Consider the following 23,494-nt stretch of genomic DNA (forward strand, 5'->3'; position numbering starts at 1 on the left):
TACATTATTTTTATAGTTGTACCCATTTTTTTTATTGCTTCTTTCTAATCTTATACATAATATTAAATCATTTTATTGTTACTTCAAATTTGGTAAATAATTTTATACTGTATAATTAGTGATAAAACTTTGTAACTGTTTAGTCGATTTATTCTTCACTCTCTCCCTTTATAAAAAAACCAAAAAAAATTTAGAAGCAATTAACAAGATTTAATAAGATAATAAAAGTATCATCCTTTTGTTTTTGGTTATTCAAATTTTACAGATAAGAGAATCAAACCATATGACTTACACAAATTTCAGATTTCATAAGCAGGCCTAAATAATTATATTAAAAGTTATATTTTTTAAAACTAATATCTTAGACAACAAGTGTGCATGTTGCTAAAACCTAATTATGGATTTTTAAATTCAAAGAGTGTTTACGAAAGTTATAACTTATTAGCGATAATTGGAGCATTTAAAAGCACAATTATGAAAAGGCTAAGACTGGTATTTGCTTGTTATTGTTGTAGACCAGTTTAGTGAAAGTTATTTTAAAGGGTAGTTTTGAAAATTTGCTGTGTTTGGAGGGGCATTTAGGATAGCTCAATTTTTATATTAAATGTTTCCTATATTCAGAGGAAAATTTGGAATATTTTAATTTTTATAGGGACTGTATTTTTAGATGGACATACAGAAAAATTTTCCTATTTAAGGGATGGGGTCACTCACTCATCAGATTTCCACCTGCTGGATGAGTGGGATGTACAATATTGATATTTTTCGAAATTGATAAATGTTATTAGTTAATAAGATATAAATTTAAAGGGCTTTTTTTTTGCAAATAGTCCCCTGACAAATTTTATTTGCAAAAATAGCCCTGTTCAAAAATTATTTGCAAAAATGGCCCTGCTCCTGCCACGCCAACGCCACGTCAGCGCCACGCGGGCAGGACGGGCCCAGATGTTTAAGTTGAACACGGTGAACCATTCACCGTGTTCAATACAAGATTTTTGTATTGGACACGGTGAATGGTTCACCGTGTCCAATACAAATGCCCCAACAATGACTAAGTTAGAGGTATTTGTATTAGACACGGTGAACCATTCACCGTGTCTAATTATTTGTATTGGACACGGTGAATGATTCACCGTATCCAATACAAATATTTCGATCTTAGCTATTTTGTATTGGACACGGTGAATCATTCACCGTGTCCAATACAAAAACTTTGTATTGAACACGGTGAATGGTTCACCGTGTCCAATACAAAAACTTTGTATTGAACACGGTGAATGGTTCACCGTGTTCAACTTAACCATCTGGCCCAGCCCCGCCCGCGTGGCGCTGACGTGGTGCTTGCGTGGCGGGGCCAGGGCCATTTTTGTAAATAAATTTTTGACAGGGCCAAATTTAAAATTTTTTTTTGTAAGGGGGCTATTTGCAAAAAAAGCCCAAATTTAAATTAACTTAATAACTAGTTAATGGCATAACAAATTTATAAATTTTTTTCTAAAAACTTTAAATAACAAAATAAATTAAATACTAAAATTAAACCATCGCTGCTAAGAAAGTAAGAATAAAGTAGGCTATCATATCTAACGAATTTATAGCTAATAAAGAGTTTGATGATTGACATGTGCAAATTCAAGTTAGATGTAGGAATGTCAATGGGGGTCGGATTCGAAGCGAATTTTTAAAAATCCGAATCCAAATCCGACGAATTTTAAAATTCATATCCAAATCCGAACCCGACCAAAAAACTAAAACCTGAATTCAAATCCGAACCGAAATAATTATTTCTCTTTTGCAATATTTCAAAATATATTATGTTAAATTTAAATTCTTAAAATGCAAATTTAAATATAATATTAAATTTTTATTTACATATTATATATAATGTAAAATAAATTCTGATTCGGGTTGAATTCGAATTCGGATCGGATACATTCAAAATTCATATTTGTCGGATCGTTGGCGCTAACCATTAATCCCAAAAGCTTGAGCTGTTAGAAATACGCAACCAATTCACTTAAAGCGTACAGAAACAACGCCCACGGGTCTCGATTGTGACTCGGCCCACCTGGCCTCACGCCGCTTCGAACGTGACTCGGCCCAACCCAGCCTCATGGCATTTCGAACATGACTCGGCCCACATGGCCTTACGCCACTTCGAACATGACTCCCGTCACAGAGCAAGATGCTGACCCATTTAAGCCAACAATATTCGTATTCATATTTGTGGGATATTTGTACTTGATATTCAAATCCCAAATTAAATCTATTAAGTACCGGATAACTTCGCTTCGTTCCGATTCGGTTCCCATTCGGTTTGGATAAAATTTCGACCCTCTGTATGTACCTGTCGACATCCCTAGTTGGAAGTTTACTGAAAATGACAAAAGCGAAACGAGACTGGGAGGCAATGCTGCCAGCCAGGCACTGAATGAGAATGCTTCACTTCCACGGGAGGGAGGGAGGGAGGGAAGGAGGGAGGGCGAGGGAGATTCAGGTAGTCTTCGCAAACCTAAAATTCATCTTCTCTATAATTTGCAGCTGCTGCGCTCAGTTCGCTCGCCTCCCAATGGCGAAGAAAACCATCCGATTGGGTCGGCTCGGATCCTTGCGGAGACATTTGGATCGGAATCAACTGCACCGACTCCCGGATCGTCTCAATGTGAGCGCCCTCTCTCTCTCTCTCTCTCTCTCTCTCTCTTCTCCTCTCCTTCTTCTCTCTATTATATATATATATATATATATATATGCTAGGAAAACCCTTTTATAATTAATTTTTAGCTTTCTTTCTCTTTTTTTTTTTGTTTGGGCAGAAAAATTGTCGAGCATGGGACTGAGCGGAACACTTTCAGACGACATTCAGTATATAGAGGAATTACAAGACTTTGTAAGCGTCAGTCTAGTATATGCTGCTTAATTTGGTCATGCTTCTTGTGAACCTGTAATTCATGAAACACATCCTAACAAGCGAACACCTATTCCTATATACTAGAGTTCCTAGGAATTTTGTAGTCTTGTTAGAACTCAGTCTTTAGGTTGGAAATCTTACATCTTAAATGTTGAAGGTTGGGGATCCAACCTACGACCTCACGGAAGGAGTTTAGAATTGGATATAATATCATAGAAACCTAAGAGGTCGATCTTTTAGGCAACAATACCATGTATCCTAAGTCATCGTGCAAGATGAATTGTCTAGGAATATGTATATATATATTAACACCTTTATTCACGTGCATGATGAATATCAAAGACACGTGGAATTAATAGGTAAGGTAAGATATGTTGGGGAATATGAGTAGAGATCAAGTAAATTATGGTCTTGAGGTGTGTAAGTTCACTTTCTTTAAGGTGATATTTGCCTCCACTCAAATGGATGTTGCTAGGTTACCAGCAAATCACTTCCAGAATACAACAAGGCCGCCGAAAGACTGCAAACAACGCTTTTGAAGACTTTCCCTCAAAAGCTTCTCTTAAGAATCAATATTTAGGAAGGAGAAAGAATTGATTACACTACCCTTGAAACCTTCAAACATCTCCTATTTATAGGAGATGAATGATTACGATGAAAGGATACAACTTTTAAAGTTATATCTTTTATTAAAAGACACATCCGTTCACAAATAGTGAAAAGGCATATCTCTTCACAAATGAAAAAACATATATATTCTTTCACAAAGGGTTCATCTTTTTGTGAAGAAGCGTGTCTCTTTTTAAAGAGATATATCTCTTTGCATCAAATGAAAGGACACGTCTTTCATAAGAATAACTAATTCACCAAAGAGACAAACCATTCAATTAATTTTAGTTTTGATTCTTCAAGTCATTTTCTCACATCCATTATTACAATATACACTAACAAGGTATCGAGATTTAACCTATCATATAATTCAAAATTTAACCTGTTGAATGTTGAAGGTGGGGATCGAACCCACAACCACACAATACGAAAAGGTTTAGAATTGACTTTGATACCTTGTAACCTAAAAGATCAATCTTTTGGTAACAATACCATATAACCAAAATGATCGATCTTTTGGGATACATGGTATCAAAGCCAATTCTAAATTTCTTCATTTTGTGAGGTCATGGGTTCGATTCCCACCTTCGACATTTAACAGGTTAAATCAAGTTAATTATGATAGGATAAATTCCCATCTCTTATCTCATATATCAATCGCACGTGTCTTTCATATCCATAATGCACATGAATGAACGTCCTAAAGTATATTCCTAGGCTTATATATCTGGGCCGTTTCCTACTAGATCGATCTGTTGGGTAATATAGATAAAAATATATCTTCCGAGTATAGTCAATTTAGCTATTTTACTATTCAACTAAGCTTAGGTTAAGAGTATATATTAGCACTCTGATTCACGTGCATGATGGATATGTAAGACACGTAGAATCGATTGGTTAGATAAGAGATCGAGATTTAACCTATCATATAATACCGAAATTTAACCAGTTAAATATTGAAGGTAGAGATCTAACCCATAACCTTACAGAATGAAGGGGTTTAGAATTGGCTCTGATAATACGTAACCTAAAAGATTGATCTTTTGGGTAACAATACCAAGTGACCTTAATAATCGATCTTTTGCGGTAATATGGCATCAAAGCCAATTTTAAATCCCTTTATTCTGTGAGGTTGTTGGTTCGATCCTCACCTTTGACATTTAACAGGTTAAATATGATGGGTTAAATCCCCATCTTTTATTTTATCTATCGATTCCATGTGTATTTCATATCCATCATACAAATAAATTGGGGTGCTAATGTATATTTCTAGGCCTATATTTCTGGGCCCTTTTCGATTAGATCAATTTTCTCAGTAACAAAAGGTAAAAATATATCTTCGAAGCATAGTTAGATGAGGTAAGAGTTGGAGGTTTAATCCATCGCATAATACGAAAAGCTAATCTCTTAAATGTTGAAAGTGGGGATCGAACCTATGATCTCACAGAGTGAGAGTTTAGAATTGGTTCTGATAGTATGTAATCTAAGGGATGGATCTGATGGATAACAATATAATGTAACCTAAATGATCATGCATGAAAAATTGGCCAGGAATATATATTAACACTCTTATTCACGTGTATGATGAATATGGATAACATGTGGAATCGATAGATGAGGTAAGAGATTGAGATTTAACTCATTACATAATACGGAAATATAACCTGTTAAATATTGAAGGGCGGGGGGGGGAGGGTGGGAGGTAGTGGGGCCAGGAATATATATTAACACCCCTAATTCATGTGCGTGATGAATATAAAAGATACGTGAAATCGATAGATGAGGTAAGAGATGGACATTTAACCTATCATATAACACGAAAATTTAACCTGTTAAATATTGAATATGGGGATCGAATCCACAAGTTCTCAGTATGAAGGGATTTAAAATTGGCTCTGATACCATGTAACCTAAAAGATCGATCTTTTGGGCAACAATGCCATGTAATCTAACAGTTCGATCTTTTGGGTAAAAATTTCATGCAAACTAAATGATCGATCTTTAAGGGTAATATAGTAGAACAACTAATTCTAAATCTTTTCATTCTTTGAGATCATGGATTCGATTCCTACCTTCAAAATTTAACAGGTTAAATATGATAGGTTAAATCCTTTATTTTACTTCGTCTATCGATTCTACGTTTTTTTTCATATTCATCATACACATGAATGGGGGTATTAATGTATATTCTTCGCACTATATTTCTAGGCTGTTTCCTACTAGATAGATCTTTTGGGTAACATAGGTAAAAATATATCTTTCGAGTATATTCAATATACCTATTTTACAATTCAACTAAGTTTAGATTAAGAATATATATTAACACTGCCATTCATTTGCATGATGGATGTGAACGACACATGAGATCGATAAGTGAGGTAAGAGATTGAGATTTCACCTATCATATAATACAGAAATCTAACCTGTTAAATATTGAAGGTTTTTGGGTGGGGTGGGGTAGTGGGGCTAAGAATATATGTTAACACCCCTGATTCATGTGCATGATGAATATGAAAGGCACGTGAAATTGATAGATGAGGTAAGAGATGGAGATTTAACCTATCATATAACACGAAAATTTAACCTATTAAATATTGAAGGTGGGGATCGAATCCACGAGTCCACAGAATGAAGGGGTTTAAAATTGGCTCTGATACTATGTAGTCTAAAAGATCGATCTTTTGGACAACAATACTATGTAATCTAACAGTGCGATCTTTTGGTTATAAATTTTATGCAAACTAAATGATTAATCTTAAAGGGTAATATGGTAACACAACCAATTATGAATCTCTTCATTCTTTGTGATCGTAGATTTGATCCCTACCTTCAACATTTAACAGGTTAAATATGATGGATTAAATCTCTTATTTTACCTCATCTATTGATTCCACGTCTTTTTCATATTCGTCATACATATGAATGGGGGTGTTAATGTGTGTTCTTCACATTATAATTCTAGGTCGTTTCCTGCTAGATAAATCTTTTGGGTAACATAGGTAAAAATATATCTTTTGGGAATGTCAATATAGCTATTTTACAATTCAACTAAGTTTAGGTTAAGAATATATATTAACACCACCATTCATTTGCATGATGGATATGAACGATACATGGAATCGATAGGTGAGGTAAGAGTTGAAGATTTGACCTATCATATAATACATAAATCTAACCTGATAAATGTTGATGGTGGGGATCGAACTTACGACCTCACAGAATAAAGGAGTTTAGAATTGGTTTTGATACCTAGTAACCTAAAAGATCATTTTTTAGGTAACAATTCTATGTAACCTAAATGATCATGCATGATGAAATAGCTAGAAATATATATAAACATTCTTATTGACATGCATGAGGAATATGAAAGACACGTGAAATTAATAGGTGAGGTAATAGATGGAAATTTAACCCATCATATAATATAAAAATTTAACATATTAAATGTTGAAGGTAGAGGGAATAGGGGGTGGATTCATTGGAATTGATGGTGAGGTAAAAGATCGAGATTTTACCCATCATATAATACCAAAATTTGGCGTGTTAAATATTAAAGGTGGGGATCGAAGCCATGACCTCACAGAACAAAAGGGTTTAAAATGGCTCTGATACTATGTAAACTAAAAGATTGATCTTTTTCGTAACAATACAATGTAACCTAAATGATCAATCTTTTAGGGTAATATGGTATCGAAGCCAATTCTAAATCCTTTCATTCTGTGAGGTCGTATGTTCGATCCCCACTTTCAACATTTATCAGGTTAAATATGATGGATTAAATCCCCATCTCTTACCTCATCTATTAAGTACACGTGTCTTTAATATCTATCATGTGCATGTATTGGGGTGTTAATTATATTCCTTGGCCTATATTTCTTGGCTGTTTCCTACCAGATTGATCTTTTGGATAACATAGATAAAATATATCTATTGAGCATAGTCCATTTAGCTATTTTACTATTCAACTAAGCTTAGGTTAAGAATATATATTTGCGCCCATGATTCACATGTATGATGGATATGAAAGACATATGAAATCGATTTGTGAGGTAAGAATTGGAGATTTAACCTATCATATAGTATGGAAAGCTAGCTTGTTAAATGTTGAATGTGGGGATCGAACCTATGACCTTATAGAATAGAGGAGTTTAGAATTGTCTCTGATTCCATGTAACCTAAAAAATTGATCTTTTTGGTATCAATACCATGTAACCTAAATGATCATGCATGAAGAACTAGCTAGGAATATATATATATATATATATGTATATATATATATATATATGTATATATATATATATATATGTATATTCAGGCCTGGAATAGCTATCATACACACCAATACAGTTGGTTGCTTATTAGTTTTTTAGCCTTTGATTGAAAAACTTGCGCTTAGGAGATTGGCCCCTAGGATTGAAGTGGGTGTTGGTTGGGTTGATATATATAACTCATAACGGTAAAAAATAATATAGGGTTTAAATCTACTTAACGGTGAAATCTGCGATAAAACCCAACCTTTGTGCTATCGATAGTATCCCTGGCTGGACTCATATATAATATATATTATAGTTAATATATTATTTTATTAATTATATAATACTATAAGACTTCCATTCACATGCGTAATGAATGTAAAAACCACGTGGATCGATTGGTGAGGTAGGATATGAAGATTTAACCCTTAATATAGTACAAAAAATTAATCTATTAAATATTAAAGGTAGGGGGTAGGGGGCCAAAAATTTATATTAACACCCCTAATATATGTGCATGATGAATATGAAAGATATGTGGAATCGATGAGTAAGGTAAGAGATGGAGATTTAACCCATCATATAATATGAAAATTTAACCTGTTAAATACTTAAGGTGAGGATCAAACCTACGATCTCACAAAATGAAGGGGTTTAGAATTGGCTTTGATACACCATGTAACCTAAGAGATTGATCTTTTGGGTAACAATACTATGAAACCTACAAGATCGATTATTTGGGTAATAATACCATGTAAACATAAATGATCGATCTTTTGGGTAACATGGTATCAGAGTCAATTCTAATCCCTTCATTCTTTGAGGTCGCGGTTTGGATCCCCACGTTTAACATTTAATTGGTTAAATATGATGGGTTAAATTCTCATCTTTTACCTCATCGATCAATTTCACGTGTCTTTCATATACATCATGCATATGAATAAGGGTGTTGATGTATATTCTTGGTCCTATATTTCTTGGCATTTTCCTAGTAGATCAATCTTTTGGGTAACATAGGTAAAGATATATCTTCTGAGTATAGTCAATTTAGCTATTTTACAATTCAACTAAGCTTAAGTTAAGAATATATATTAACACTCCCATTCACCTGCACGATGGATATGAAGACATGTGGAATCGATTGATGAGGTAAGAGTTAGAGATTTAACCAATTATATAATAAGGAAATCTAACCTATTAAATGTTGAAGGTGGGGATCGAACTTACGACCTTATTGAACGAAGGAGTTTATAATTGACTCTCATATCCTATAACCTAGAAGATCGATCTTTTAGGTAACAATACTATATAATCTAAATGATCGACATAATAAACTGGCCAGATATATATATAAACAACCTCATTTTTGTTCATGATGAATATAAAAGACACGTGAAATCGATAGGTGAGGTAAGAGATGGAGATTTAACCTATTATATAATATAGAATTTTAACCTATTCAGAATGAAGGAGTTTAGAATTGGCTCTGATACCATGTTACTTAAAAAATCGATTTTTGGGTAACAATACCATCAATCATTTGGTGGTAACATGCTATTAGAGCCTACTTTAAATGAGGTCCTGGGTTCGATCCCCTCCTTCAACATTTAAAAGGTTAAATATAATGGGTTAAATCTCCACCTCTTACCTTATCTATCGATTTCATGTGCTTGTTATATCTATCATGCACGTGAGTGGGGGAGTTAATGTATATCCTTGAGCCTATATTCCTTGATCATTTCCTGCTAGATCAATCTTTTGGGTAACATAGGTAAAAATGTATCTTCCTTGTATAGTCAATTTGCTAATTTACTATTCAAGCACATTGAAATGATTTTTTATCTTTATAAAAACAACAAAACTGAATCGAATTCAATTCAACACTTTATGTCAATTGAAAAAAATTCACTTGTAACTGCAATCAATTTTACTGAAATCAATTGAATTCTATTCGGATTTGATTAAGGCAGGCTTGTATGATAGCCAATAGTCCTATATTGAGTAGTAAAGTGAATGTGTTTGGGTATATTAGTACTAGGCACTATATTATTTATAACTTGGACTTAACAGTTTGGAACGGTGGTCTGAGCCTAACAAGTTGCTAGTGATAGTCCTAGGTCATTATAGCTAATTTCTTGTGAATGTCTCTGTAATACTTTTTTGTCACTATAAATGCTCACATGATGCCATGACCAGGGACTAGTCTTACAACAAGGGTTTGAGTGGCGGGCTTCATGCATCAATTGGGAGGTTGAGTAAACTTGAAAACTTGTAAGCAATTCAAGATAGTTTCTATTTCTATAATTAAGTATAAATTTTCTGCTGCTTCAGAACCCAGAACTGATGCCATTGTGTTTGTTCTTTATTCAGGCTTCTTACTGGCTGCAGCTTTTCTGGTGAAATTCCACCGGAAATAGGCTTACTATCCAGGCTAGTCTATCTGTAAGATATTTGAACTCCTGAATTTTCTTTCTTCTGTTACCTGATTTACTGACTACGTATAGAAAATTACATATTTTTATGCTGAGAAGTCTTAGCTGCCTAAATTATCCGAAAGTTAGAGAAAATATAAAGGTTCGATTGTACGTAGACTGCCTCAACTTTAGGCCACTTTAAAGAATCAGTCTTTCGCCCAACCCAACAAAGTCTTCTCTTTCTTGACCAGTCCATGCAGACTCTCACCAGAGCAACTTTTGTACGTAAGCTAGGCTCCTCCCTCTAAAATTGATTCAAGTAATTCCCCCAGACTTCGGATTTTCTGATTGATACCTCCTTAACTAATATTAATTTTTTAATCTAAACTAAAATTTGGTAACGTTGTTAGAAATTAACTCCTCTGCCGTCTCTTCTACATTCATCATGTTCCTGTTGCGCAGCGTGGCTCCGGCTCTCAGTGGATGCAGCGAGCACGAGGGCCAGTGGTAGTGGTGTTGTGGGAGCAGAGATAGGTGCTGGGAGAGGTTGAGATTGAGGGGAAAATAGACTTTGGTACATCTACGATGATGTGTTAACTTCACTGACGAAACAACGAAAAGGAATTTAACGTACAACCACCGATAGTATAGGAGTTGTCAATCAAAAAATTGAAAGCCCGAGAGGATATTTCAGAGCGGCCTACAGTTAACGATACATTTTTAACGAAAGATAAGTCTTTTTTTTTTGCATTCAAAAGAATAAATCGAACCGTTAGCATCAGAGAATGCAGTCTAATGCACCTAAAGTACAATATGGCGGAGTGTTGTAGCACTTATCCAATCCTATGTAAACACTTAAATGTATTCGTGATAAGAATATATTATGGAGCTTTTTCAATGGTGAAGCCTAAAACACTAACACCTAAATCAACAATTCTACCCATCAAATAGTCTTATAGGCTTAAAAGGAAAAGCCCCTTCTTTCTAAACTTCAAATTATAAGTGACCTTGTATCCTTCTGAAAATGTTTTCGTGATGATAACTTTCTTGGCATACTTGATGAGTATGTAATTTTGTGCTCGTTATGTCTTGTAAAGAAATGTTGTGATTCTTGAAGTCTAATGGACATCTGTCATCACCAATATCTGTCATCACCAATTTTTTTCTTCTTTCTTTTCTTGATTCTCTTCAGCTTTTGCATCCTGCAGATTTAAAGTTTTGGGCCAGTCTGTTGTAACAACATGTTGTTTAAACAATCTCCACGTGTCTGCAGATCTTTGGACTATAAGGGTGCGTTTGGTTCGCATTATAAAAGATTACTAGGAATAAAAGATATCCGAGAATCTTATTATTATTCATCCTATTACTAAGAATGTGGAATTCCTGTGTTTGGTTCACATAGTAATATTAATTAGCCTTGTTATTTAATATTACAAAAATTATACAATTAATTAATTTATTTATTTAATTAATTTTAGATAATGTTACTAAAAGTTTCAACATCTTTTTAGAAAAAAGGGAGAGAGAGTATAAGTTAGAGAGAGAGAGCACAATTAAAAAAATAGGAAGAAAAATATAGTCGAAATTAAAGGGAGTGAGAGAGTTGAAATTTTAGAAAGAGAGAGAGAGAAAGCTTAGTTTAGAGAGAGAAAAAAAAAAGTTAAATTTTAGAGAGAAATAAATTTAGAGAGAGATATAAGATTAGAGTATAAAGAAAAATAATATCAATTAGCCGGCGGGTAGGAAGAAAGAAAGAGATTAGATATATTATGATTACCCCAATCCATTAATATGAGGATACCCACCCTCCTCAAGGGAATGAGATTAGTACTTTGGGGTGAATCTTATTCCCAAGTGAATCCAATATTACCAACTAGATTACTTAGTGCGTTTAGCCAAACACCGTCATATTTTTTTATTCCCATTAGATTACTAGGAATCTTTAAAAGATAGCGCGAACCATACGCACCCTAATAGCTTTACTGGAAGCATACCTCCTACTATTGGCAATCTATCCAAACTATATGTGCTGGATTTAACCAACAACAAGCTAACAGGAACTATCCCAATCTCCAACGGCCTTACTCCGGGCCTAGATATGTTACTTCATGCTAAGCATTTGTATGTTCCATCTTGTCTGATTATGAGCTTTATTTTTGGCTTTTAACGCATTGGATCAATTACCATAATTTATGTAAGAGCAAGGTAATTTACAGCCATTTAGGTATGAATCAGCTCTCTGGTACCATCCCAATGAAACTTTTCAGCTCAGATATGCAACTGATACATTTGTAACCCTCTAAACCTTCTTTTTTTTCTTTTTGTCCTTATTACAAGAGAAAAATCTGTTCTCTATATATCCATTCTTATTGTATGAAGTTAATGAATTATTTGTTATTGGTTAGGTTGCTAGATAGCAACAATTTATCGGGGAGCATCCCTTCTACTTTAGGACTTGTGACAAACCTAACAGTTGTGTAAGTATACGCTGTCACTGAAAATGAACGATTATGGATTTAAGTTCATTGAGCTCCTAATTCTAGATGTCTCAATTTTGCAGGCGCCTAGATAAGAACTCATTGACTGGGCCTGTTCCTTCCAACCTCAACAACCTTATGAACATTGGATAGTTGTAAGATACTGTCTTGTTAAAACATCGTGAAACTGTGCTGGTTTGCAATTGCATAGTTGACAATTTCCTTTATATGGTATAATCGGAAGTTGTTTTCTGTCTTTTCCTTTTTCTTTTCAGGAATCTGGCCAACAATAATTTGTCAGGTCCATTGCCGAACCTAACTGGAATGAATGCACTCAGTTTTGTGTAAGCGCATATAATTCTCAACGAATTTTTCAGATTTTGAATTTTGATGATGAAATGATCAGTCCCTCTTGCAGTGGAAGTGCATTTGTTGTTTCAGATTGGTTGTCCTGGTGACCAACTGAACCGCAAGCGCTGTGCTTACATTGCATAGTTTGCTCTGAACACCGGAGTCGCCAACACATATCTGCACAGGCCCTCTTGTAGTAAAAGTGCATTTATTTGTTCAGATCATTTGTCCTGGTGACCAACTGAAACTGCATGCACTGTGCTTAAATTGCATTGTTTGCTCTGAACTGACCGAAGTCACCAACACTTATCTGCACAGGGACATGAGCAACAACAGCTTTGATCCATCAGATATTCCATCGTGGTTCTCAACCTTGCCAGTTTTGACATCATTGTATGACTCTCTCTCTCTCTCTCTCTCTCTCTCTCTCTCTCTCACCCCTGCCTCCCCTCCCACATATATATACACGTGCATATGCGTGCTTGCATACAAAAGCTGAACCAGAATAGCGCACAAAAAACTGAGCTCTTTGTGCTATGAACCTGTATTGATGTTAGGATTTCCAAATTGGCAAACCATACTATAAAACATTTCTTCAAAGAAAACATACCACTAAGCGTGATTTGAGACTATATTTCTTGGGACCAAAAATCATGAATTTTAGTCCTCTTTGACCTAATGGTGTGGTGGTCTCAAAATTGTCAATCACAATGGCGATATGAGGTGTTTGTTTGTTTAATGGTGCAAAATTATACAATTTGGTTGAATTTTTGCTGGAAAATACTTTCAACCATTCAAATCAAGATAAATACCTATGATTTTCAATTGCAGAATCCCGTCCTCTATATTTGCAAGGTAAATCATTTTCACTATTCATTTGTGTTCACTTAATTTAATATAAAATGATTTTCAATAGTCGTAACATTTTTTGCTAAAAACTTTAAATATTCTATATCATGTGTAATGGTATGGGTTATCAATTTGGATATCTAACATCCAACTTCGGTTGATAGAATGAAGAGTCAGGTGCCATGGATAAAATTCAGGCACTCAAGTTCTTCCTGCGTGGAGAGTATACATGCCCTCCATGCCGTTGTATTACATACTAGTGAAGAATGTGAAGCAACTATTCTCTCCAAAAGCTTGAGCTACCAAAGAATGGTGTTTTTAATATTTATACTCATCTCATCCCCTCAAGTCTAGGTTTGAGACTTTTGATAGGTTCAAATGTGGAACTGAATTAAATTGGAGGAAATTAAACGAAGCAAAGTCCTGTCGGGACTCGAACTCAGTACATCATGTTCTAATACTATGTTAAAGATTGTGAAACAACTGTTTACTCCAAAAGCTTAAGCTATTAGAGAACTGCATTTTTAACATTTATATTCGACACGGTAGCTACTAAAGCAAGCAAGCACTTCCTAAATTATGTCCATTTAAGGCCTTTTTCACTTTGCTAGGATGTAGTGAGTTTGATGGAGTATTATTTAAATAGAGCTGTTAAGAGAAGCTACACTAGAATCAATAGTTTAAGTTTTCTTTGCAGTATAATTAGAAGGTCCAAATTGTTCCATTTCAGCTTCTTGTCGCATCAACAGTTTTATTTATTTATTTTTTTTGCTTTTCGAAATGCGCTGCTGGAGATGGATGCAGCCAAAAATTGAAGCAGAATAGGTCCCAAACAGGTCCTTCGCAGGTAGTAATAATACATGCCAAAAAATCAAAGTACTATAAGGAGAGCACCAGTAAGCTGACAAAGAACTGTTTCTCCTGTACTCCTAACCTGTCTTGAATGCAAACTTGCCCTTTCCACCAATCAAAACTTGGGCCAGATATTTTAATTTTCTTCGACTTCAAGTTGATAAGAGATATAGGGTTATTTTTATTCTTTGGCAGTAAAGCTATTTCATGCGAGAAAAAAAGGGTATTTTCAAATTTTACCCCCTTGCACTGGTACATTAGGAGAAGAAACATTTATAAATGCACTTAGAATTAGATACATATATTTTTGACTTTTAGTCTTTTTACTGCAGATATCTGGAACATCTAAATATTGGGGGACAGCTACCCCAGTCTCTGTTCAGCTTTTCTCTCATTGAGACTCTGTGAGTATAACCTGATTGTATAAATAGTTTTCTCCTTCACGGAAATAGAGAGACAGGAAGTTAAAAAAGAAAATGAATCATACCATAAGAGTGGAAGTTTGTTTGACTTGCTGCAACTGCTATGAATTACTAAATTCCTGTCCTCTTTTCTAGCTTAGAATCAACTCATTTTTGGATATGATAATGTAAATTAACTGATGCAGGAGGCTTAGGGATAATCGCTTTAATGGCACTCTCGATATCGGTACACACTACAGCAGTCAGCTTGAACTTGTCGATCTGCAGAATAACCAAATTAATCAGATTGTACTCGGAGGAGGATACAACAAACAAATCATGTAATAAACTTTAAATTCTTTCTTTCTCTTTTTTTTTTTAACATACCTATTTGCCTAATTGGATACATTTATGTTTTTGTTAGCCAATTCCCACCCTGGATATCTCATTCCTAACAGGTTTTGTTTGTAACAGTTATATGTTTACTCCACATTAGAACTGGACAATATTTTTTAACTTGTTGAAATATTTGGTTGTCTAAAATAATATCATGTTACTTGACGTTGATGGTATATTCTACAGCTTCTGATGGAACCGTTGAGTTCCAGTAGAACTTGACCAAACTTTCTGAAATCTAATGTACTGAAAGATGAGGTATACACTATAAATAAAAAATGTTAAAGTGGAGGCATGCATTTTAAAATGCATTCTGTCCAAGTAAGATCTGCACATGTATACCAAAGATTTTTAGGTTGCCTTTATTAGCACAACTTTTATATGTTGTTTATTGAGTTCGTGCACTTGTGGTGGGTTTGCAGACTTATCGGCAACCCAGTTTGCAATCAAGGAGGTGATAATCTCTCATACTGCAAAATTGTGCAGTCTACCTCCTCATATTCAACTCCGCAGAACTGTGAGATGGTGCCACCTACTTGTTCCTCAGATCAGATGCTCAGTCCCAACTGTAATTGTGCATATCCATACAGAGGCACTCTATATTTTAGAGCTCCTTCCTTTTCCGACCTTGGAAACACGACGTATTATCTCATACTGGAACAAGAACTCAAAAAGTCATTTGTAAACAACAAACTTCCTGTGGACTCTGTTTCCCTTGATAATCCATTTGTAGACTCTAACAGCAATCTGGTAATTAGTTTGCAAGTGTTTCCGAGTGGCAAAATTCGATTCAGTGAAAGAGATATCACTAACATTGGTCATATGTTCAGCAACATAGTCTTCAGACCTCCAAAGATTTTCGTGACCTACTATTTCATAGGACAACCATACACTGCTTTGGACGGTAAGCTGGTTCTGTCTTGGAATCCACAATCTAGTATCTTTGAACGACTTTTATGGGAAATTTGATCTCTTGTTTTGCTACTTTTCATCCAGTTCCTGCACCAGCGTCAAAATCAAGACACTTTCCGGTCATTGTTGGAGTGGCAGCTGGCGCCACGGTTGTTGTAGCAATATTGATTATTCTAGTTGTTTTTGTTATTAAAAGAAGGCGAACCAAGAATCCTGTGGATGGATGTCAGTCATTTGGTAAATATTGACAAAATATGCCAACTTCTTTTCTATCAGTTTATCTATTTTGTTTTCTATATTTCAGCGAGATGCTATTCGTTCACAGTTTCATGGGATCCCAGCAAAAGCACTAACAGCATCCCACAACTGAAAGGAGCAAGGTTGTTCTCCTTTGAAGAAGTAAAGAAATGCACTAATAATTTTTCAGAAGCCAATGAAATTGGACATGGTGGTTATGGAAAGGTGATTTCTTTTTTTCATTTCGTTTATCAATAATGTTGTACATGTGATATGTATTATTTTCGTAGCTTATACTATCATGTGACGATCACACGGAAAGTTATGCGCACAATTGCTTTGATTTATAGAAGTATTAGAAAAGAAATAAGTTTTTGAACTATAAAAAGCAAAAAAAAAAAAAAAAAATCTTTTGCATTGTTATCATCTTAATCATCAATTCTATTGTAATGTCAATGATCAGTTCTGTATGTGGCTTATNCCCTTATTTTAATGTATAAGCCACATACAGAACTGATCATTGACATTACAATTGCTTTGATTTATAGAAGTATTAGAAAAGAAATAAGTTTTTGAACTATAAAAAGCAAAAAAAAAAAAAAAAATCCTTTTGCATTGTTATCATCTTAATCATCAATTCTATTGTAATGTCAATGATCAGTTCTGTATGTGGCTTATACATTAAAATAAGGGTTAATTGCAATGATCAATTATATTGTTACCATCTTAATTGTTAAAATAAAGATCCTGAAGTAGTCTCCAAATCCCTAATAATATTTATACCATATAATTTTGAGAAAGAATAATTTTGTGATTATTTATTTTTACTCCTGCGCACCCATTCATGTCATATCAATGCTGTTCGAAACTCCAATAGGAATTTTCTGTCGGAAAAATATGTTTTGTTCGATATCTTTAATAAGAGAACCTTCATGGAACATAAATTTAGCTCTGTATGCTATGATATTTAACTGCTTGCTATAAATAAGCTTCCCATCAGAAATGATTTTCTTTATGAATGATTGCAATAATAATATGGTTGTCTTACAGGTTTATAGAGGAATTCTTACTAATGGCAGAATGGTTGCTATCAAAAGAGCTCAGCAGTGCTCTTTGCAAGGCGGGCTTGAGTTTAAAACTGAGATCGAGCTGCTTTCTAGGGTCCATCACAAGAACCTTGTCAGTCTAGTTGGCTTCTGCTTTGATCAAGATGAACAAATGCTCATCTATGAATACGTTCCAAATGGTACACTAAAAGAAAGTCTATCAGGTACTAATTTACTCTTACTCAAAAGTCTGTTAGATACTTTGAAATGTAGTTCTTTTTCGACTGTTCCAGTCCTCAACATTTATCTTGTTCTTTTAAAAAAAAATTTAGAGACCTTTCTTCCCAAGTACTAATCAGAACCAAAACAAATAAAACTACTGAAGCTGTTAAAACTGAAAATTCTAGAAGACCCACAAACTAATACCAAACTCTAGAAATCTGGCCAAAACCAAAATCAAAACCGATCTTGTCAGCCTTGATTGCAATTGTCTAAAGCATTGTAAACTTAAATCTTTATATTGTAGTTATAAACATAAGATATTGCGACTAATTTCTAATTTTTATCATATTGACTGGAATATTATTTATAAGAGATCAAATGGTAAAATGACCATCTGTTTGATCTTCTTAGTGCTATTTTATGGCGACATACGCGGCTTTCTTTTGGGCCAGGGGTTACAAGGTAGAATGGCAGTTTTGGCATCTGGATCCACTTTGTAGCCTATTTCCTTCACTGGAATTGATAGTCACAACAAAACAAAAATCAGTCCTCTTTGATTTTGGAAGATTTTTTTTTTTTAATTTTTAAGTGTGGGTAATAGGTAAAAATCGGGCTTTTTTTACATTTGGCTCCTTGGAAAAAATTTATTTTAAAAATAGCCCCAGCAAATTTATGTTTGCAAAAATAGACCTAGCCCTGCCACGCAGGCGTCACGTCAGCGCCACGTGAGCGGGGCTGGGGCCAGTTTGTTAAGTTGAACACGATGAATCATTCACCATGTCTAAACACGGTGAATGGTTCACCGTGTTCCATACCCCTCCTTAAAACCATGGCGCTGACGTGGCGCTTGCGTGGCGGGGATAGGGCCAAATTTGCAATTATAAATTTGATGGGGTTATTTGTAAAAAAAATATTTTGAGGGGGCTAAATGCAAAAAAAGCCCGTAAAAATTATTTTTCTATCACCAGACCAATCAGGCAATGCTTATTGATCTGCTTTTGAGGGCATATTTCATGAGTTTATTGATTGCCATTTGCAGGGAAATCGGGCATATACTTAGATTGGAGAAAAAGACTTCGAGTTGCCCTTGGTGTAGCTAGAGGTCTTACTTACCTGCATGAGCTTGCAAGCCCTCCCATTGTTCATAGAGACATCAAATCAAGTAATATTCTCTTAGACGAGCATCTGAGTGCCAAAGTTTCCGATTTTGGAATCTCTAGGCTGATTGGAGGTGATTCGAGAAGTTATATAACCACTCAAGTGAAAGGAACTATGGTTAGTAGTAATTTCTTGATGCTAGAATAATTTGTCCTGCTTATCCTCTCTTGTTTACTCAAGGGCCAATTGTTAGCTTGTCTTTGAGAGGCATGTAAAGATATCTAAAGGTGATTAAGAAGGAACATGTAGTCCTGATTTTTCTTGATATGATAAATCACCTCTGAAGTGGGATACACTACCCTGAAAAATCATTACCTTGAATGGATAAAAGTGACATATGATTACATTTCAATCACCAAGGAAAATCCCCATCAACATGACTTGTTCCAACATCTAGCTAGGCCCTGAACTTCTTATGCAGAATAATGTGAAGACGATATATAAACTTTGAGTAATGCATCTATTTACTCCATGATCGCGATGCTTCTAACATTTAATTTATTTTATATATCCATGTGATGCAGGGATACTTGGACCCCGAATATTGCATGACTCAGCAGTTGACTGAGAAGAGCGATGTGTATAGCTTTGGAGTGCTATTACTGGAGATAATTACAGCCAAAAATCCCGTAGAGAGAGGGTACTACATAGTAAGAGAGGTAAAGGTTATGTTGGACAAGTCTAAGGATCTCTATGGCATATGCGAACTTCTTGATCCAGAACTAAACTTAGGCACCACATCTGGTGGCTTTGCAAGGTATATTGACTTGGCAATGAGGTGCATAGAGGAATATGGAGTTGACCGGCCCACCATGAAAGAGGTGGCCGATGAGATTGAGAAAATCATGCAGATGGATGGTATGTCCCTGTGTACTGATTCTGAACATATTTCCTTGAGCTATGAGGAAAGCAGGAGCTCTGTTCGCCATTCAGATATTAATAGAGCTTCCTTCGAGTATAGCGGTGAGGTACCTTCTTCCAAACCAGAACCAAAGTAAGTCTCTTTTTGTCTCTCTCCTTTCAAGTACCCCAAATATTTTGGTTTCTATTTAATTTCTTCCTGGTTGTTGGTATTACTTCTACTCCAAAATCTGTTTTATAAAATGTTCAAGTTATACACATTCCATACTCTTATAATTCTTTCCTTGTATTACTTTATATTGGTTTGTTTTATCTTCGTAACATACGCGTGTACTACCACATAACCTTTTGATAGTGCCATCCGTCAGATAGTTTAGCTTTCGATTCTTCTCATACATTATAGACTGCATCAATAATTGTATTTTTTTCATTAGTATCCAACGCACAAAGCTCTCTTTACACCTATAACCAACATGTGCTTTACATACTGGTTACACACCAGTCTCTCAACTAAGCACTTCATATTTCTTCTTCAAGTTCTGATATGCCTAATTTGAGCAGAACATATGACTACGTTTGCACAATGCTGTTATTAGAACATTTGTATTGGGGTTCTCTGCAGGTGAAAAGCCATCATTATGTATGCCTCTACTTATCATTAATTTCTTCTTTGACTGCGTCTGTTTTTCCACTGAGCTGTGCATTCAGTAAGGAACAAATTGTGTGGAGATTGTGAGAATAAGGGTGTTCTGCTCAACTTGTATCTTATTCTAAGAAACTTCGGTGAACTGTGTAATGATTGCACATTAACAAGCCTTTATATATATATATATATAGAGAGAGAGAGAGAGAGAGAGAGAGAGAGAGAGAGAGAGAGAGTGCGTCTGGTATGCTTCTGGAAGCACGGAGCCCTCCGTGCTTCCAAGTTGTTTTCGATGTTCGGACTTTCGAATCGACGATCGGCTCCGTTAGACTTGATCTAGAGTATTTGAAGTATCTAGAAAATAAATTTTGCGATTTTTCGATATCATTTGCCTAGTGATCGAAGTGGCTCAAAATCAACGGCTGAAAATAAAAATCTTACAAAATATGATGATATGACATTAAAATTTTAGATCAAAGTTGTTGATCTTGTTTTATATGGTATAAAGAATTTTCTATCAAAATTTCATATGATTTGAATATTTCTACACCATTAAACTTGCAAATGGCTCACCATGGCCGTTAAAATTATTAATTTTGAGCCCCTTCGATCACTAGGTAAATGATATTGAAAAATTACAAAATTTATTTTCTAGGTACTTCAAATACTCTAGATCAACTCTAACGGAGCCGATCGTCGATTCGAAAGTCCGAACATTAAAAACAACTTAGAAGCACGGAGGGCTCCGTACTTTTAGAAGCATACTAGCCCACTCTCTCTCTCTTTTTCTCTCTCTCTCTCTCTATATATATATATATAGAGAGAGAGAGAGAGAGAGAGAGAGAGTTGAGCTAGAATATTATCGATAGCAAACGGGCTCCGTTGCCACCCATTTGTTTTCGATGGAGCCTCCAAATCGACGATCGACACCGTCAAACATGATCTATACCACTCGAAGTGTTTAGAAATTAAATTTCATATATTTCTGATATTGTTCTCTTATCCATCGAGTGAACACAAAAATAAACAGCTGAAAATGAATATTCTTTAAAAAATGATAATAGGAGTTTTGTAATCAAGATCAAGAGTATAGATCTTGTTTTAAATAGTTTAAAAAATTTTCTAACAAAAATTTAATTAATTTGGATATCTTTATACCGTTAAATAAGAAAATGACTCATATCGACCATTATAATTATAAAATTTGAAACTCTTTGATCATTAGGCAAATGATGTCGAAAAGATTTAAAATTTGATTTTTAAACACTTCAAGTGGTATAGATCATGTTCAACGGTACCGATCGTCGATTTGAAGGCTCTATCATCGAAAACAAATGGGTGGCAACGAAGCCCGTTTGCTATCGATAGTATTTTAGCTCAACTCTATATATATATATATATATATATATATATATATATGAAATTTTTATTTTTCTGCTTCGGATAACAGGAGTGTCCTTTTTGCTGTTAGATTGTCTCGTGATTTGTAACATTTTAAAATTTTTTAATATTTTGTATTTAAAATATTCAAATCGTCGCCGTACAACTCAAGTTGATAAGTTTTGAATTCTAATTGATTCACATTTTTAGCTAAGTTTATTTTTAAATAAAATAAACAAAGCAGATAGCGTGCTACCTATCTCTCAAAAAAAATAAAAAACAATGTAACATGTCAAGTAGTAAAAAGAAAAACAAAATTTCTATAATGAAGAAGTGGACAGGGAGATGGATCTTCTAAGATTGAAATGAAGAGGTGAGAAGAGGTTCAAGGGGTGGGGAGGGATAACTTTATAATTTTTTAAAAGTTACAGGATGAAATTATAATCAGCAATATAAGATATCCATCTCTCTATCTTATACTATTATTAGAGTGCGTTTGGTTTGCGCTATCTTTTTAAGATTCCTAGTAATCCAATAGGACTAAAAAAATATGACGTTGTTTGGCTAAATGCTTTAAGTAATTTAGTTGGTAATATTGGATTTATTTGGGAATAAGATGCATCATAAAGTACTAATCGCATTCCTTTGAGGGAGGGTGGGTATTCTTGTATTAATGGATTGTGTTAATTATAATATGTCTAATCTCTTTCTTTCTTCTCATCCGCCGGCTAGTTGGTGTTATTTTTCTTTACACTCTAATCTCATCTCTCTCTAAACTTATCTTTTTCTCTCTAAACTTTAACTCTTTTTCTCTCTCTAAACTAAGCTATTTCTCTCCCTCTTTTTCTAAAATCTCAACCCTCTCATTCTCTCTAATCTCGACTCTATTTTTTTTCTTATTTCTTTAATTATGCTCTCTCTTTCTAATCTATATTCTCTCTCTTTTTTTTCTAAAAAGATGTTGAAATTTTTTATAGTATTATTTAAAATTAATTTAAAAAATAAATAAATAAATTGCATATTTTTTGTAATCTTAAATAACATGATTAAATAATATGACCGTACGAACCAAATATCGAAATACTACATTCTTAGTAATAGGATGAATAGGAATAAGATTCTCGAATTATCTTTTTACTCCTAGTAATCTTCATAATGCGAACCAAACGTGCCCTTAAGGTAATCCTGTGATATCAATATTGCATTACTGATAGAATTACATGCAGGATGAATCAAAAACCATAATTTGAAAAGATTTCTACATAATTTTCAATAATTTTGGCAGGATAGCACTAACTAAACACACTTATATAAATAAACAAGGTAAGCAAACATGTTGCAATTAAAAGCCAAGGAGATACGAGAAAAAGGATGTACATATCACAAGCTAATCATTAACATGATAATATGTTAGTAATTATTATGATCACAATCATGCAAACAATTAATTAAGGGTGATTTTTTTTTTTGTATTTTATTATGTTGTTTTGGCCAATTTGCATAAAAAATACACAGGTTTTGCATTCAT

General features: G+C 34.4%; 1 protein-coding gene and 1 long non-coding RNA gene across 2 annotated transcripts; both read left to right on the forward strand.

Moving 5' to 3' along the window:
• LOC109708959 lies at positions 2,807-11,348 on the forward strand. The gene is made up of 4 exons (XR_002215850.1): positions 2,807-2,884; positions 9,964-10,038; positions 10,138-10,209; positions 10,644-11,348. It is a non-coding gene; the product is annotated as an uncharacterized LOC109708959 (long non-coding RNA).
• LOC109709085 (probable leucine-rich repeat receptor-like protein kinase At5g49770) lies at positions 12,153-23,256 on the forward strand. Its single transcript, XM_020231156.1, has 16 exons — positions 12,153-12,302; positions 12,387-12,472; positions 12,587-12,658; positions 12,742-12,813; positions 12,934-13,002; positions 13,328-13,402; positions 15,043-15,114; positions 15,318-15,452; positions 15,930-16,411; positions 16,504-16,656; positions 16,745-16,881; positions 17,707-17,926; positions 18,964-19,199; positions 19,607-20,076; positions 20,638-20,822; positions 23,252-23,256. The coding sequence occupies exons 5-16, from the start codon at positions 12,983-12,985 to the stop codon at positions 23,254-23,256; spliced, it is 2,190 nt and encodes a 729-aa protein (XP_020086745.1). The 5' UTR covers positions 12,153-12,302; positions 12,387-12,472; positions 12,587-12,658; positions 12,742-12,813; positions 12,934-12,982.

The sequence above is a fragment of the Ananas comosus genome, linkage group 4 (assembly GCF_001540865.1).
Source record: "Ananas comosus cultivar F153 linkage group 4, ASM154086v1, whole genome shotgun sequence".
In the NCBI taxonomy this organism is placed as follows: Eukaryota; Viridiplantae; Streptophyta; class Magnoliopsida; order Poales; family Bromeliaceae; genus Ananas; species Ananas comosus.

Bases quoted from the DNA above. Each gene is read 5' to 3' on its own strand.
- LOC109709085 (XM_020231156.1), top strand. From the start codon at position 12,983: ATGAATGCACTCAGTTTTGT. The intron at 16,657-16,744 runs GTAAATATTGAC...ATTCGTTCACAG, and splicing joins GGATGGATGTCAGTCATTTG to TTTCATGGGATCCCAGCAAA. The intron at 17,927-18,963 runs GTACTAATTTAC...TGCCATTTGCAG, and splicing joins ACTAAAAGAAAGTCTATCAG to GGAAATCGGGCATATACTTA.